General features: G+C 29.2%; 2 protein-coding genes across 6 annotated transcripts; both read right to left on the bottom strand.

Annotated features, from left to right (window-relative positions):
• Positions 1-6,023: 6,023 nt before the first annotated feature.
• On the bottom strand, positions 6,024-16,121 carry LOC145180561 (ectonucleoside triphosphate diphosphohydrolase 8-like). 4 transcript variants are annotated; one of them, XM_090081731.1, is made up of 10 exons: positions 15,741-16,121; positions 15,364-15,500; positions 14,913-15,033; positions 13,780-13,933; positions 13,359-13,530; positions 10,576-10,785; positions 10,071-10,346; positions 6,788-6,898; positions 6,463-6,597; positions 6,024-6,374 (listed from the first exon to the last, which is right to left on the bottom strand). In XM_090081731.1, exons 1-10 carry the CDS (start codon positions 15,751-15,753, stop codon positions 6,153-6,155), a joined length of 1,551 nt encoding a protein of 516 aa, XP_089937857.1. In that variant the 5' UTR covers positions 15,754-16,121; the 3' UTR covers positions 6,024-6,152. The 4 variants fall into 4 exon arrangements, with proteins under 4 accessions (XP_089937857.1, XP_089937855.1, XP_089937856.1 ...); XM_090081729.1 differs by having other exon boundaries at positions 15,876-16,121; XM_090081730.1 differs by having other exon boundaries at positions 15,364-15,497; positions 15,876-16,068.
• Positions 7,472-9,883, bottom strand: LOC149891166 (E3 SUMO-protein ligase ZBED1-like). Of its 2 annotated transcripts, none has more exons than XM_090081727.1 (2): positions 8,014-9,883; positions 7,472-7,808 (listed from the first exon to the last, which is right to left on the bottom strand). In XM_090081727.1, exons 1-2 carry the CDS (start codon positions 9,442-9,444, stop codon positions 7,479-7,481), a joined length of 1,761 nt encoding a protein of 586 aa, XP_089937853.1. In that variant the 5' UTR covers positions 9,445-9,883; the 3' UTR covers positions 7,472-7,478. The 2 variants fall into 2 exon arrangements, with proteins under 2 accessions (XP_089937853.1, XP_089937854.1); XM_090081728.1 differs by having other exon boundaries at positions 7,597-7,768; positions 8,014-9,488.
• Positions 16,122-18,189: the final 2,068 nt, after the last annotated feature.

The raw sequence follows: 18,189 nt of genomic DNA, 5'->3' as shown, positions 1-18,189 counted from the left end.
CGGTAGTACTGTTAAGGAAGTATTTAATGAAGCTATGGCAGGTCTATTAGTGAAACATTTTGGACAGGATGGGAAAACAAAGCGCACCAGAAGAAAAAAGATCACACATGGCAAAGCGATAACACCGCAAGATCTGGTGAATAACACAACTCCTACCACATCAAAGAACAACAATAACACCAAGAATAACAAGAAAAGGGCAAGAGTTGAACAAGTGTCATCATCCTCAGATGAGGATGATGACCTACTAGAAAATGACTTTTGCACAATAACAGGGAGCATTGTTGCAAAATTTTTTGTCCATTTAAATGTTTTTTTCATGTTTCTCTAAGGACTGATGATTTTTTAAAACTCCAAAGTGACCAATGTTACCCCATAGCAGGGGTATTATTGATCAAACATGATAAAAACCTGGGGTAATATTGGTCACTTTTCGGCGTTTAAAAAATTTGTAATAAAAAAATGAAAGAAATAAATATAGAGTCCTATAGCCAAGACCTATAATGTTATTACCAAAAGAGAAAGCTGTAAAAAAGTTAGTAAGATTCAGAGATGTTTAAGAAAAACTGCCAAAACTGAACAAAGTTACCCCGGTTGACAATACTCTTTTATTTGCACAAACCTCAAATCCACAACAGAATATGCTTTGAAATTTTGATTAAGGCATTGGGAGACATTCTTTTTTTATTTTTGGGCTATAGCTCAAAAACAGAGTTTCAATTATTTTTTCCAAATTTTTTTTTCCCGCAATTTTCTAATTCTTTAAAGTTAAACTTTTTCATGACATTTTTTTTTTCATTTGACCTCCTCATAGTATCAAAGCTTTTAAACTCCTAAATAAATTATATTTCATGAAAAAATAGATCATACTCACTTCTAAAAGAATTATACTAACACTGATACTTTAATCGGTTCTCTCAAAGACAAAAACATGGAATATTTTTTTATTTTAAAATTTGTTTATTTAAAAAATAGGCTGAAGAGACAAAATCAAATATTTTTAATTTCTCATGTTATAGTTCAGAAACATTAACATTTCACCATGAGCTCCTGTTAAGCTATTTCTCTTTGCAGTATATACATTTCCACCAATACTAAAAAGTCTTTCACTCTCCACAGAAGACGGTAGGCAGCTTAAATACTTTAAAGCAAGCTTTGCTAATAGTGGCATTTTAGTTTTCTGTGATTTCCACCACAACAAAGGATTGCTTTTTTTGTGAATAAAGTCTTCATTTGAGTAGAGTTGAATTTCGTTTAATAAAGTTTCATTTGAAATTAAAGTTTGTGGTTGGCAGATTTGCTTAGAATTAAATCCTACAGGTTCTTCAAAGCAATTGTCAAAACCCATTTCTACTATATCTTTGTATTCATTTAGCACTGTACCATTATTTGCATACTCTGAGTTAATATTTTCAATGTCACAAGCTGCAGACTGATCATTTTCAGTAACTTTGATGTTTTTTTATATTTTCATGGGTTTTAATAAGTTGAATGGTTATGTTTTAGCAGCTGAGAAGGTGTTTTCATTTTTGAACATTTTTGATTTGAATCTGGGATCAAGAAATGCTGACAAGATGATGTTATAGTTATCAGTATATTGTTTGAATTTATTCTCAATTGAATAAGTTAAATTAGTTGTCATCAATTGAAGCTTTATTAATGAAATGTTTCAAAAGCTGTATCTGTGGTATAACATGCTGTATCTGTGGTACAACTGTTGTTTTTTGGACATTTTTTAGCAAAACACTAAATTGTCCAATAATTATCCATTTGTTTGCATTTAATGAAGGAAGCTTACCATTTTCAAGTGCATATATGGTTAGAGGTTTCCTGTTCATAAATTTGTTCTAACATGATAGGTACTATTCCACCTTGTTGGAACATTTTGAATAAACTTGTGCTTAGGAACATTGTTTGCTTCTTGAAGAGCTTTAAGTTAATAGCAGGCTTGGGGAGAATGGCTGAAATGCCCAACAATTGAATGGCAGTTTGCAATGACATTCTTGACTACTGTTTGTTCAAAAATACAGTCATTAATTACTAGTTGCAGTGTGTGTAAAAAACAAGGCATACTATCATATGGGGTATCTTGAATAGCCTTAACAATATTTGCACCATTATCTCTAGCTATAAAATGAATTTTTGAAGGTGATATTTTAAATACAGCCATAATATCTTCAGTCAATTCAGCAATATTTGCTGCTGTATGCCTCTCAGGAAATAGCTACTCTAAGTACAAGTTTTCTGATTAAATGTATTGTCTAAACAGTGACCTGTCAGGCTCATGAAGCTTTCATTTGAACTACTGGTCCATATATCAGTAGTAAAGCTTATGAATTCAGCAACTTAGTAAACATGGACAGCCATTTTTAATATAAAGTATTAACTACTTTTTAATAATTTACATACCCTAACAAAACGATGCAACTTTTTTAACGCCAAATTTCATTCCCTAACGAACGCTTTTTAATTATATTGCGCACGCGTAACGCATGCGCAAAACTATTTGTTAACTTTTTTAACGACTAACTTTTTTAATGCAACACCGGACCGAAAAAATGTAAAGTGATCTGGTTCGCGGATCAAGTGAATGTGATAGCGGTTCCTGGATATTTGGATTAGGATCCATATTGGGATGGCAATATTCCACTTTTAAATATGAAAGAAGATTTGAAGAAAGAAAAGAAAATAGTTATTTTCCATTTTTAAAGAATTAAGTGCTTAACTAGTTTCTGTTATTCTTAGACATATGAAAGAGCCTATTCGTCTAACACAGCTTTCTAAGACTTTTTCCTCCGGTTTAAACGACTTTGCAACACTTTGCAAATATTGGTTTTTGTACGTGCTGTTCGTGGTCGACCAGGTGAATGATGATTATTTTGCGCCATCTTTGGACTGTACGAACACTTCATTAACTCAAATCAAACAAAACAAATATTTATAATTGGATATAGGCCTTTTCAGAGTAAGAAAGATTATTCTTTTTAAAAAAAAAACTTGATTGCAAACATAAAAATTAAGTGAGATAATTAAAAAAAAAAGAACAAAAATCACGTCATTTTTTTGGGGGGACACCCTTTAGTATGTTCTAATTAAGCTTATATTTAGAATGAAGCAAGGTTTATTATTTATTTTCTAGTAAAAATTAATGCAATTCACTCTTATTGATTGTTTGGAAATAGGCAAAGGTCTTATCGATATTTTTAAGAACTTATCCAGATAAGGCCTAGGTAATTTTAAATTGTTTGAACTTAGTTTTGTTTGAAAATTTAATTCAATTAGATATTTGTCCGTATTTTGTATTTACAAATAGGTTTTAATTGACAGTGACTATAGAAACCGAAGGATATTGATGAGTTTTGCATTTGAACATGAGAAAAGTAGAATATTGTATGTACTTATACAATCAACTTATACAATCTAAGTTTACTCATGGTACTGTTTCAGTTAGCCATAAAATGTACTACTCCGGATGATAATTTCACAATTCAAATAACTTTGAATAAAACAATAAAAATTTTTATTCAATTATGATTAATTAAAAGCTCTATTGTCACCAATGGACTTTTAACTTAATTATTTGAGTGAGGGGTTTGGATGTTCGGTTGATGTGTGTTATTGAATTATGAATTATTTTGATGAGAGTAAATATTTCATGATCTTTCTTCTTTTGTACAATTTCTTCTTCTCTATATGTAAATAATATATCTGTCCCTAACTCTAAATGCAATTTGATTAAGACATATCAATAAAATTGATCTGAACTAGGCAATAATATTGATTCAGCAATGGAGTTTTACTTTCCGTTAATAACGAATAGGTACAAGCTTCTATATCAGTCATTCGAAAAAAATTGAATTTAAGACTTAACTCTTATAATCAGGCCTACAAAGTTGTAAGATCCCAGAAAAAAGCATGAGATACCTCACATACGTCATATACGTCACATACGTCATATACGTAAAGGTTGTTTGTTATTATTCATTATTAAAGGAAAAACCAAACGCCGATGCTTTATTTTGATATTTTGTACACAGCGGCTCTTGACCACAAGGAGTTATACATTTCCGTTCTTTCAATAGGTGATTATTAGATCTTATTATTATAGTAGATTTTATAAAAATTACAGAGAAATTTTGAGTGAGCACGATTATCTAAACTATGGACTCGTAAGATTTTGATAATAAAGAACCTAAAATTAATAAGTTAAATTTTTTTAAAAGAGATTTCAATTCGAATTAAGCAAATGAACTATACAGTTCGCTCTTCATAAGAAATTTTTATGTATAAAACTGAATATTATTGTTTTTCCACTCAATGCAACTTTAGGATCTTAAAATAAACTTAAAATGATTTTAATACTAAATTTTGTTAAGAATGAGACTTTGTTAAATGCAAAATATTTATAAAGTACTGTCTTATTTTACTTTAAATGATATCTGATTTTTTTTTATTTAAAAGTAATGGAAGATAAAGGTTTTGGATATATTCGAATGTTATGGCCATTTCGTCACTGATTTTACAAATCTCAGAAACTTCTTTAAATTTATTATAAAACATATTTGCTCGATTTTTGTGTTCTACTAATTGCTATTCTTTATGCCAAATTACTTAGTGTTGGAGATGTATTTTTAGTTTTCTAGGCTTGGGCTATTGTCGATGAAAAGGGCATACATCTTTTTTGTCAACAACTCTAAAATCAATAATGAATAAACTAGAGGTCGAAATCAATAATGAATAAATTGGATGTCGTTTATAGGTGTATCTATTCCACACTCCACAAGATGTTTTCATCCGTGCAGGAATGTGTGCGTTTTGCAATTATTACATCATCATACTGCACCTGTTTGGTTTGAGATAGCTGTGTCAAGCGCTAGACCAACGGCTCTGTCGAGCAGATCTCTTTCGCATGTTAAGCGTTGCTTTAGCCTGAGTTGCTCCTTGTGAGTTAGCTAAAGAAGAGACACCTAATAGTTTTCCTTCCTTGTATTCCGAATTCCCAGAAGACTTTATCATTTTAGTATAATTGTGTATTGGAATCATATTCTCAACAACTCTTTCGATCTCATCTTCTCTATCACAGCCTGCACTTTTCTCTTTTTTTAATTTTACACCAATGCCTAAAAGAGAACTCAATTGTTTCATAGCATGCTTCTCGTTTATGGGATCAGTTGTTCTTCTTTTATCAATCCGACAGTGATGTTCTATTGACTGATGTTAAAGGATGACCTCAATGAATCTTCTTGTTATTGGTGTGCATGGAAGGATTTTTTGTTTTGAACATCGTATTGTACTATTAATTTTTTATTTAACAACTTCTTAGTAAAATTTTACTTTTTATTTAACAGTGTTTTTTTTAAATTGAGATATAATGTACCATTTACTTGTTCGTTTTAAAGTATTTTAGCTTTTTTTAAATCTTGATTTCTATAAACTAGACCAACATAAAGTTTTTATACTATGAACAACCCTAGAGGACAGTACTAAAAGAAAACATCAAAAAGATCTCTATTATTGTATTTTTCTTTAATTTATTACGATATTTTAGAAACTTTTAAGGTTTTTGATTTGTTTTTCTTACGAAAATCTCTAATGCAGAAGAAATACGCAAATAATTTTAAATGACATTAGTCTAAATTAAAAAAAAAATCCGATGTTCATTTCTTTCCTATTTAATGTGTTAAAAAACTTTTTTTCTTCCTCCGACTATCATGTTGATACTTAAATGACTTTTTTTTTAGGATAACGGAGAATTAAAAAGAACGAGTAGAAAATATGATTTATTAATTTTGCTTTATAACATAAACCAGGAATTCTGCCTGCCATTTATGTAGTAACTACCATTTATTTAGGATATTACACCATATTGATAAATTCTTTAAACATTTTCTTTATAAATTGAAAACTTTGATGAACATCTTTTTTTTCTCTTATTTGCATCAAATTTGTTGATGTTGTAAAACAAACACAAAAAAAACATAAAAAAAAAAAAAAAAAAAAAAAAACATAAAAAGGTAAATTACTTTTGTTAAACTACTAGATTATTGCAAATAAAACAATTGCCGTGTAAATATAATAAAATATTAAAATATAACGAATTATCATCATGCTGTAAATCTCAACGATCTTTCAAAAAGATTTTTAATGGATAGTTATTTATCAATAAGAGAGTATTTATACAAATTCTTTTCCATTCTTCTCTTAACAAAGCACGCAACAAACATCGCCAACCCTATTAACGAAACTAAACAACAGAACGCCAAAAGAGCAATATACTCTTGTCTTGTTAAACGGTAGGTAGGTTCTTCTACTGGCACTGAGTTTGTTGAATTGATCATGAAACCTAATGACCATTCTACTTCGGTACCGTCAATCTGAAAAATGTCGAGTATTGTAGTATTGTACAAGTTCAGAATTAATTAGAAGAAAAATTTAGAATTAATAAAATTTATATAAACTTACGTCTTTGACGAATTGAACATCGTTTGACTCGGGTTTAAAATGCAGGCCGTGCGTAAGGAAACCGTATGAGTACAGTGATTCAAAGCAATAATTTTTTAAAAACTTTGTAATTACATTTGGATATTTCTTTGACATCTGAAAAATGAAATAGGACAAAAAAAATATTTAGAACGCTCTAAAAAACTAAATGAAGATATAACACTAATCATAAATGTTGCTTGTGTAAAAAAAAGCTTTATACACGAATAACGTTCAATAACAAGTAAAAACTTTTTAAAAGCAGTTAAAATTGAGAAGTGAAGCAAATAAAACATAGATAATTTACTTGAGCCCATTCCTTTTTGCAGAAATCTTCTCCTTTTGTTTTCAATTCACTAATTGTATCACCTTTTGTGATGTTAAAAAATGTACCAACATGACCATATCCTGAAAATGCCTTTAGAAAAAAAAAAATTATTAGCATTTAGGGCTTGCATGCGATTAAAATTTTTAATCGCAATTAATCGCACGATTAAATTTTTTGATCATAATTAATCGCGCGATTAATCGAACATTATAATTTAAATAAATAAAGGAAACAAACAGGAAAAGTTTTTTAAATCATTTGATCTATTTGCATGCAAATGATAAAACATCATAAAAAAGTTCTAATTATAGTTTATATTGTTTCTAATACAACCAATAAAAATAAAATATTTTAAAAACTTGAAACAAAAAATTTCTTAAAGCCAGTCTTTTAAACATAATAACATGTGATGATAAGAATACCGCCATTTATATAAAAAATTAAGTAAAAGGTATTAGGTATTAGTATTACGTAAAAAGGGATTATGACGCAAGACTTATCCCCCTGAATGACAGTGTGATTGTGATTATGACAGTGTGATTGTGATTGGTTGTTTAAAAAATAAAGTCGTGATAGGATTGGTTGTTTTATTTTACCCCCTGTCATTCAGGGGGATAAGTCTTGCATCATAATCCCTTTTTACGTAATACTAATACCTAATACCTTTTACTTAATTTTTTATATAAATGGCGGTATTCTTATCATCAAACATGTTCAATGAATCTGGCAGCAGAGATGATCTGTGCTTGTCTGCAATGAACCCAGCGGTTGAAAACAGTCTTTCGCATGGAACTGTAGTCGCTGGAACTGACAAATATTTCTTTGCGATTGTTGCTAATCGAGGATATGAACCTTGATGTAGCTTCCACCACTGAAGAGGATCTGAATCCATTTTGGCGCAGGGTTCTTTTCGATATCGACTCACTTCATCTTCACTTGGGGAATCAACTTCATCCAGATCTGGTAGATTGAATGCCATTTTAAAATTTTTTGCTGATGGCTGTTGCAAAATAATTATTCAAATATTACCATAAATAAAGCATATAGATATTATCTAACTATTTCAATTAATATTATAGTACTCATAGAGTTTTATCTATCATTAAAACGATTATTTTAATAAATGCAATTTTGAATCTATTATTATGTCATTAGAATAATTCAATAAAAAAACAATATCAAATTTATTACTACAAAATGCTCACCTCTTTTGGTTCTTGTTCTATTGATACTGGTCTGAGGTCTGGAACAGATTCAAGAAGCTTCGATAATCTCTGCCAGACATTTGATCTTTCATTTGAAGCTATAAACGATAAATTTTTAAATCTTGAATCCAATGCTGACGAGATTTGCAACCAACTATCATTCGAAAAATCATTAAATCTGCGCTCCATTTCATTTACAAATTTTTCTTTAAATAGCGCGATGTAACGAGGATCATCATCTTGAATAACCATTTCACGTGATAAGTGGCATATAATTGGTAAAACCACCGAACTAGATACGTATTTATTACCACCTAACAATTCTGAAGCCACTTTGCATGGTTGCAAAACATCAGCAATTTTCTCCATTTTTTCCCACTCTCTTTCTGTCAAAGTCTGTAAGTAATGGTTTTGCTCATCAAGTGTTACTGTGATGGCTTTTTTATGTTTCAACATACGTCTCAGCATATCATACATGCTATTCCACCTTGTAACAACATGCTGAATTAGATTTTCTTGTGGCAGGTCGAGGTCAATCTGATTTTCATGTAATTCCATATTATTTGCTGGACTATGTTTAAAATGTCCAACAATTCTGTGACATTTAGCTAGTGTTATGTCAAATGCAGTCTCTTCAATGGCAGATTTTATAATTAGCTGAACGGTATGTGCGAAACATGGAAGATGTTTGAAGGGAAAACTTGATACAGCCTTTACAATGTTTCTACCGTTATCAGTACCAATAGAAAATATTTTTTCAAATAATCCCCATTCATCTGCAATATTTCTGATGTGGGTTGAAACATTGTCACTGGTGTGTCGGTCCAATGTTTGATGAACACCTAAGGCAAATGAGTTCAACATCCAGTTGTTATCTATCAAATGACATGTTAAACCAAGGTAACTGACATTACCCATTGAAGACCAATGATCACAGGTAATTGCTATACTAGTAGCCATGTTTACGAGGTCTATTTTTTTTTTCTTCTCATCTTCATAGAGTGTTTGCATTTTAAATTTAATTGTGTTTTGACAGGGAAGATTGTAACTGTAGTCGGACGTTGCTGTTCGAATGACATTCGTCAAACCTGGATCTGTAACAATGTTGAGTGGTCGACAGCTACTGGCAACCCAGCAAACAATGGCTTCCGTAATTTCCTTTGATTTATCTGCAGAAATTTGTTTATTTACGCCATTTTGTGATTTAATACTGTCCTCAATTGTAAGTTGTTTTGAGGAACTCACGATCTTGTTTTGATTTTTACTAGTAGTTGCGAAGAACACGTGTTTACTGTTCAAATGATACTGAAGCGTAAGACTTCGGTGATATGCAAATTCTTTGGAACAATATTTACAGATAACCAATTTTTTTGATTTGTCTTTAAAAATAAAGGCTCCGTTGAGGATAGATTGATTGCCGTTTGAACCCATAATTTAAATTATTAACAAATAAAGTTCATCAGGATAAGATATTAAAATTTTGGAAATTTCATAAATTTATTAACAAAACAACAACGCGATCAAAACAATTTCGAAAACAAAAATTATAAGGTAAGAGAGACATAATTGAGACAAATAAAACAAAATGGCATCATCAATGAGTAAACATTGATTAGAAATAAGAAAGTGGTATAAAAATTTCTTTATTGCTCAAAAATTATTTTTTGATGCTAACCAAAATTAGCATCGCCAAAATAATTTATGATCTAATCTAATTGTCAGGGTTAGGGTTTTATGAAAATTTATGAGTTAAAAAATTTCATCTGCGTTAATTTTTTTAACTTGCGTTAAATTATTAGCGCTTTAACGCGTTTTTAACACGTTAACTTTGCAAGCCCTATTAGCATTATATATGCAACTTGATTTCTTCAACAAAAAAAGTCAGTAATAAAAAAGAGAATTGTTAGAAAAGAGAACTGTTAAAATTTAAAAAATCACAAAGCAACAAACTCTAACAACTGAGCATAGTACAATAATTTGCAGTTAAATATTTCCCACCATCGATTTGCAATATTTTTACACAGTATTTACATAATCAAATTCTCTAACATGCTTACCATAAAATGTCCTCGCAAAGGAGGTTGATACACACCAGCAAATGAACAGGAGCTGTACTGACATGCAGTATCATTAAATAAATCATTTATTCGATTAAGACAAGCAGCAGAAGAACCATTTCCAACAAAATTATATGCAGTAGCATTACTTAATGGAAAGATCATACTCATTGGTCGTTTGCTACATGGTGAAAGCCATATTGATGCAGCAGAGATTGTTTCGTTATACCCTTTTTGCCAGCAGGGGTTAATAACCTTTCTTGAAAAGTTACTTGCCTAAATATTTGTTTAGTTTTCAATTTGACATGAAACAGCAATTAAAAAAAGTAATGAACATATATGAACTTTTGATAAACAACCACAGAAAATATTCTGAAAAAAAATTTTACTTCAAATATTTCCTTTCAACTCATACCAATAGATTTGTATTTATGCTAGTTCAATCAATAATAGTAATTATATGTAAAGTAATAGTAATGTTAAAAATCATAACTCCTTTGACTACCTCTAATAAATTTGCCATAAGTCTCCTTTGGGCTTCTTTGAAACCAAAGCAAAGGTAACTCTGTGTGTACAAGGTATAATTAAAACCATACAAAGACAATCCTGATGAGTATTCTTCTGGAATAGTAAGATTTTCAGGGATAAATCCCACTTCAGCTGATCCTCCTCCCATATCTAATGCACCCACTAAGTAAGGATTGTCCTTTGCAGGCTAAAAGAAGATATTAGAGGTTAAGACAATTTGAAACCAAATAATTATATTTAACAAATTTACAGTCATTACAACTATTGAAAGCCCAAATATTTAACATAATAAAAATATTATGTATATAGATTAAACTTTGATTTCAAACTCAAGAAACCCTATTAAATTGTATCAAGCAGAAGAAAAATTCGAGTACGTATAATGATACTTGAAAAAAAATTTTTCAAAGATCTGAACTGCAATGTCTCATATAGAAACTTAATATTTTAACTGCAGTATCTCATATAGAAACTCAATATCTCAATATTTTTTTAGTTTAATTCAACCACATGGTTGAAGAATTCCAGTTCCTTTTCCACCTGAAAAGAGTGTGCTAGAAAATGATATGGAAGGTATAGAAGCAGAGTACACTGAAACATCTGTGACTTTTTAGACTTTTGAGACTTGAGAGTGCACTCAACCTCTTGCTTCCCATCTATATGAGAGCAACCTTTTCTTTAATAAAACTATATTTGTTCAGAAATAAAGAAAAGTTTTGAAAGTTTTTTGCAATTGATTCTTCTAGCTTCTTCTAGTATTCTTTCTAGCTCTTTGGTATATTGAAATGATGTAACAGTCTTAATTGAGGCACTTGGCATTCCATATCAACAAAGTGAATGGGGGCTTTTTATTAATTTTTCTAGCAGAAGCGTAAATGACATCTGTACTTGATATCTGTATTGGCAATTTAGTTCAAACAGAAAGCTATTAGAATATGAAAGTATTAGTTAATGCAATCAAGTACTCCAACCACAATTGGCTAACATGTGATGACCTCCAAGGTACAACTCATTTCATAAGTTTTTTCTTGTCATTAGTAAACTTTCCTTTGAAAATATTTTTGCTTCCCATGGGTAATTTTTATATATATCAAGGACACTGGGACATCAACATGTTAGCTATTGTTGGTGTCTTAAACGCAAAAAACCAAAATCGCTTCAAAAGCAGAAGTCATCAAGAACTTCTTTCTTTGGGAAAAAGATCTTTTTCAGTCTTGAGTACAGTTTTAAGATTAAAAAAAAAAAAAAAAAAGAATTAAATTGAGTCATAACTTGTTTTTTGTTTCCAGTTTAAAAATAATTGTAATTTGTTAAATAACTTTGATGAAAATAACAGATTTCTTGAAAAATGTTTCTCTAAAGATAATAGGTATGCTCTATCTAAAAGATCTGACCTGATTGAGCAAAATGAATGGCATATTTCTGATTTAGGTCAGTTTTGTTAGAGATTACCTAAGAAACCTCTAGGGAAATGTAATAACTGCTATGCAGCTTTGGTTCTGATACCTGGAATTTAATGATTGGGTCCAAAACCTGACATTTAATGACCATTTAGATTATGAGACCAATGCAGCTTTAACTTATTGAGAGTAAGTAAAAAGTTCTAAAGGCTCATTAGGATGGAAAGCTGCTCAAGGATACCAATAGTAAAGAAACTGTTAATCATTTGGCGATTTCGGTATCTGCAGAAATTTGCTTACAAACATTTGTATTTCAAACCCACTAAGAGTGATTGTCATACGAAGCAGACAAAAATGTTTTCATGACTTTTTCACTACATTTAAATTTTTTTGGGGTTGATTAAAATAACAAATTACATTCAACATTTCACTACCAATTTTTCAGAAAAGCTGAACAATTTGTCATTTTAAAAAGATGACAATATATTGAAAAAAACTTCAGCTAGAACAATTTTAAGGAGCAATTTAGTCAAAAAAACTTGAACTTCATAACAAGGATTTTAAAAAATTATTTTTGCACAAAGTATATTGTAAAAAAATACTTAAAAATAATTTCTTTAAATTCATTTTTACTATACAATTAATATGTCTAAACAACACTGCTTTTAATAGAAATCATAATTTAATAAAATATATGGTTACATAATAGATAAAGAAACGCATAAACATTATTCTGTTTAATTATCATCACAACCTAAATCTTCAACTTCAACAACATCTTTCATAAGTTCATCTAATGCACTGTCATGATTGGTATTGTTTATTGAAAAGTATGATGGGTTCTATAGTTTAAATACCAGCACAGGTAACAAAAAATGTTATAAATATAATTTTATTATAATGATTAACATAAATGAATAATCCAAAAATATCATTAAAACTAGCATAACATAGGTAAGGAATAAAATTATGAGCACATGTTTTAAATCAGTATAAAACATGTTATAAGAATAAGCTGTTAAAGGAGAAAAAAAAATTAAATTGTGTTGACTGGACAAATAATCATGAATTTTATGATTTTTAAAAAATTTTGGGTTTATAAACAAGTCCATGCTTATTAAATTTATTATTGAAATACAAATTTAGACATAAAATTTTTTTAACTTGTATGAATCTGAAGCCCAAACCTCAATGCTTAATTATTACTGTTATGGTGTGACTATTTAAAGAACAGATTTTCAATAGAAAAGACTGTCAGACTTGCAGTTTATTTAAAACTACTGCAATAAAAACAGCCAAATGTTTTGATTAAGCTCAACCCATTTACTTTATTAATTTTATACAAAATGTATGAACTCACTATTTCTTTAAGTAATGCACCATTGATTATGTTTGCAGAAATCCAACCAAATGCACTTTCCTCTTTTCCTGTTAATACCTGAACCCTATTTTTAGTTTCTCTGAACTTATATTTATTAAGAACTCTTCGAATTGAATCTTCAATAAGCTGACAATTTTGAGGGTCTCTTTTACTATAATAAATTACACAATAAAAATGCAGAGACTGATACAAAAACTGGATGTTTTTTAGATTTTAAAAGTTTCAAAAATACAAACACATAAAAATTAAATGTAGAAAATTCTCTAAAAAATAATAGAAAACCTGTTTTTGTTGATTTTTTTAAAAAAGAAAATTTTTAAGAAAAGTTTTTTAACTTTCTCATCAATTAGTTTATAAGTACCAGTGTTTCTCTTAAGTAAAATAAATAGTAAAAACATACCAGAGTAGTCTCATTCCAGCAGTAGCACCAACATAAACAGCAGTTTTCTTCATAGCATGTTGCGGCAGTATCTTTAAAACAATATCATCAATGCATTTTTTAATCATTTCTCCTGCCATCTCTGGTTCATGTTCATAGCTTGTTATTCCTGTATCTAAATTTGCATACAATTAGTTAAAAAACAATATCAACCCTATTTCATATATTTATGTACTAATGCATTGATCTATGTAATGACATATAGACTTTATTAAATCTGAATAAAGTATTATAACAAGTATAGTACTATACATATTAACATAAATATCAGTGTACAGTAGGAGGCATAATATACCAGTCATACAAACTCACTATAAGTTTAGCTGTTTAAGTGGCAGTATAAATCTAATTCATCGTTATCAATGGGATATCCACAAGGTAGGGTTATGAGAATGTTATGCAATCTTATGATTACAATCAACATAATTTCAGAAAAAACTTCATGATTTTACAACTTATTGGTCTTATTAGTTATAGACGATGAACACTACTTTGTGAAAGTGATGATGAATATGTCAAGCAATCATCTCTCTTGGTAACTGATGCAAGTATTGTGGTTAAAGTATTTATATTTTATTAATGTATTAACAAAAGTCACAAACTAGAGTTATGTTTAAAAATAAGTTATTTAAAAACAGCTACACAATGTAATTATTACTTACTGATGTCTATCTAAGCTATACCAGACTTATCATAATTACTTTTTTTAAATTTAACTATTAACATGTAAAAGCTTATGCTTCATAAATAATTGTTTTTTTTTTAAAAAAAAAAAACCTGGTTTTTTAAGAGCATTCTGACATAATAAGCAGAGAAGTAAATGATTTACAAAATTTAAAACTAAAGCTCAATCATAAAATATTTCTTTTGTTAGCTTTACTTGTAAAATGAGTCTATTTACATGATTTAAAAGCAATCTTTATTTGACCAAAATTAAAGAAATGAAAAAATTTATAGGGACATAAAAAAAAAAAATTTTCAAATACCCAAAAAAGCAGAAATTTTAAATGACTTAGAATTAAGATATATATCCTAATAATAATTTCAGGAGAAATACAGGAGCAAAATAAGATAATTCAAAATTATAAACTAACCTGAACATGTCTTGAAAGCCATCTGCTCTATATGAGCAGTACCATGATCTTTATATCCAATTGGCCATCTGTAGATACTAACATCTGTGTGAGATGATCCAGCATCAAATATTACTCCATGCTAAATATTTATATTAAATTTTTTTTTTAAAAAAAAAGAGGAAAACTAAAACAATACAAATAATGTAGTATCATAGTAATTAATACAAAAACAAATAAACTAATAATTATACTTACAACACCTTACAAAGGCAATTAAATAATATTATGAGCTATTAAAACAATAACAATACAAATAACTAAGCAACAATAAAAAAATAAAACAATAACATATGATATAATTATAGTTACCACAAATTAAGTCTCCTAAATAAAATCTAATAAAAAGATGCAAAAAAAAAATCATACAGATGGTCCATACCATGGTAACTCCAAATAATAAAATATTTACATGGTAGCTATTCTGGAGAATCCTTTGTTCAAGAACAAAACATGTAATAGTCACTCCTGCAATGCCAACAAGCAGCAAAAAAATTGCAAAAACTCCAATCCAACAGCGGCGATTACATTGACAGCTTTGAGACTCTTCTATGAAAGAACAAAATTCTTTATCTTATGTCTTATTTACACTGAGAATCCTGATTAACCTAAATTTTTCTAACAAACAAAACCAGAGATTATCATTATGTTTACATTCACTTGTTTACAATGTAGATGTAAAGATAGTATAGGATCTTATAAATATAACATAGAATGTTACAAACATACAGCTCGAGTTAAAAAAACAGTGCTAGAAAAACATATTTATAGTCTACTGAGGTTAACTACCTAAGACTGACATAACAATATCTGGAAAACTGTCAGAATGTAAATTTGTTACTTCTGCATTTCTGAAGCAAATTTACATGTCATAATAAAATAATTTAGCTGAACTGATATTTTCTTTGTGCTATGTGTGCTGACCTGGAGGCAAATTAGCTGTAGTAATATGCTGAATCTTCATTTAAAAGAGCTTCTTGTTGAAAAGTTTTATGCGTTTATATAAATACTGAAATTTGAAATTCTTTTGCTTTTCATGGCAGTGCTTTCATAAAAAAGATCCTTTAAGACGCCTCAATTAAGTACATTCTTTCGTTATATTGGACGAAATTTAACTTAGAACAAGTATACAACAGGTACCACAACAAAACGCCGTTAACGGAAGATCACGGCATAAGATTAAAAAAAGTCTCAATTAAAATCCAAAAAAATTAGCAAAAAAAACAATTGCTAGGAACAAATAAATTGAGTTATAATGTATAAATTGAGTATAAAAATAAATTGAGTTATAATGTATAAATTGAGTATAAAAATAAATTGAGTTATAATGTAACTAATAGCCACTAGAAAACTGCAATTAATTGCTTTTTGGTTAATTTTTAAGTATTTACCAATTTTTGCACCTTTCCTTGAGACATTTAACTTTTTATTGCGGAACTCGCGTACAAAATGCTCGCTATAGCGTCACTCTTTTAAGGTTGATAAAGGTAAAACAGGTCAAAATTTGATTTGAAGGCATATGTTTAAAATATTTGGTAACTAAAAAAAATATTTTTGACGCTGCATTTTGATCTTAGATTGTCATTCCTAAGATCTTAAAGAAAGTACCTTATATTGACTTTTTTTCTTTAACACGAATTCGGTTAAAAAACTAAAATATTTCACTAAATTCTATGGTAGTTTTAACATTTTTCCGTTAACAGGTATATAAAAGCAGAAAAATAAAGCTGCCCGTACTTGTTCCAATTCAATATACAATCTTTTTAAAAAAGTTAAATGTAAAATTTCATATTAATTATTTTTCTCACACTTTTTACATTACATTGTCACTGCAGAAGTAATTTGTCATAACTCAAAAGCCAACACTCAGAAACTCATGCTAAAAAGTATTTTACTAATTTTCAAACCTCAAAAACCAAAAATTGCATGATTTGACAGTCTACCGCCTGAATTAAACGTTTAAAAATAAAACTTTCATACCACATAATTGATGATAAATGATTGCTTACATTCATCATAAAAATAAAATTAGTTCCCATCATTTAAGAGTTTGAAATAAATCATGATAATTTACTTGAGGCTCTTCCACATGAGTTTCGTAAATTGGAGGGTCAAGACCATGGAAGTATTAATTAACCTGAGATGATAAATCTGAAGAAAGCTCCATCAATATTTAATTTTAAACTCAAATCTAAATTGCTGAAACATATAACAAGCTTCTCAAGACCTCTGGAACAGGAGCCTGGTTTCTTTATCCAACCAGAAACCTGGTTGGATAAAGAAACAACATTTAATAGAAAAGATGTTGCTGCAGGTCCAGGTAGAAAGAACAAGTACTGGGAAGATTTAAGTGAGAGAAGCAAAAGCTAGTAATAAGTTAATTGAATTCAAACCAATTCAAAAAGTAGTTTACTCACTTAAATGTTAAACGTTATTTTGTTTAAGGTTACCAAGATGGCTGAACATACTGCATTAGCTTCTATAAGAAAGACCTCTGGAGATCCCACCAAGTAAAATTTTGTTTTTGTCACGAAAAATGCTACAAATCCCGGCAAAGTTAAAAGCATCAAGGTTAGTTGTCCATTAAAATGAAAATTGAAGATGCCTTGAACTTTGAATTTATTGCGATCTTTCCGAAGAACAGTATAAAATTATAATCTTGTATACACAATGCAGATATTTATCATTCACTTCATGGAATTAAGAATGAAAGAAAGAAATGTTTTCCTGAGAGTGTAGTTCTGACAGAAATATCTGCTTCAACTCCTTTACAGAATATTTTTAATCATACTCTAACAAGGATACTAACTTTTACTGAATGACTCTATGAGAATATTTGCACTTTAAACGAGATTTTGATGGTGTCTCCAAAGTGTATTTAAAGAAAAATATACTGATGCAAATATTGGCGAGGCCAAAATTAATGAGCAAAGTCTTTTTCAGACAATTATTGTTCCACCTAAATTAACCATCATGAAGGAAACAGTTGAATAAGAAGCCCTCAGTATTGTTGAATAATATTTTACCTTATTTAAGTACTAAACTAAATGATTAGTTTAGAAAACTTTAAAAAAAACCTGAGCATAAAATGCATACCGGTATAATTCCACTTTAGTAGAAGGATGTTGCAAAATGACTCTCAGGTAAGGTAGGAGCGCCAATAATATAAAAAATTGTATCAATTGTTATGTGACCAAAAGATATTTAAGGCTTTCAAATAAAAAATAACAATGATAAT

Source organism: Hydra viridissima, unplaced genomic scaffold, assembly GCF_058129835.1.
Source record: "Hydra viridissima isolate aposymbiotic clone 2 unplaced genomic scaffold, HvirCarnegie_v1 scaffold_3, whole genome shotgun sequence".
Taxonomy (NCBI): domain Eukaryota; kingdom Metazoa; phylum Cnidaria; class Hydrozoa; order Anthoathecata; family Hydridae; genus Hydra; species Hydra viridissima.
This window is presented reverse-complemented; position numbering and strand designations above follow the sequence as displayed.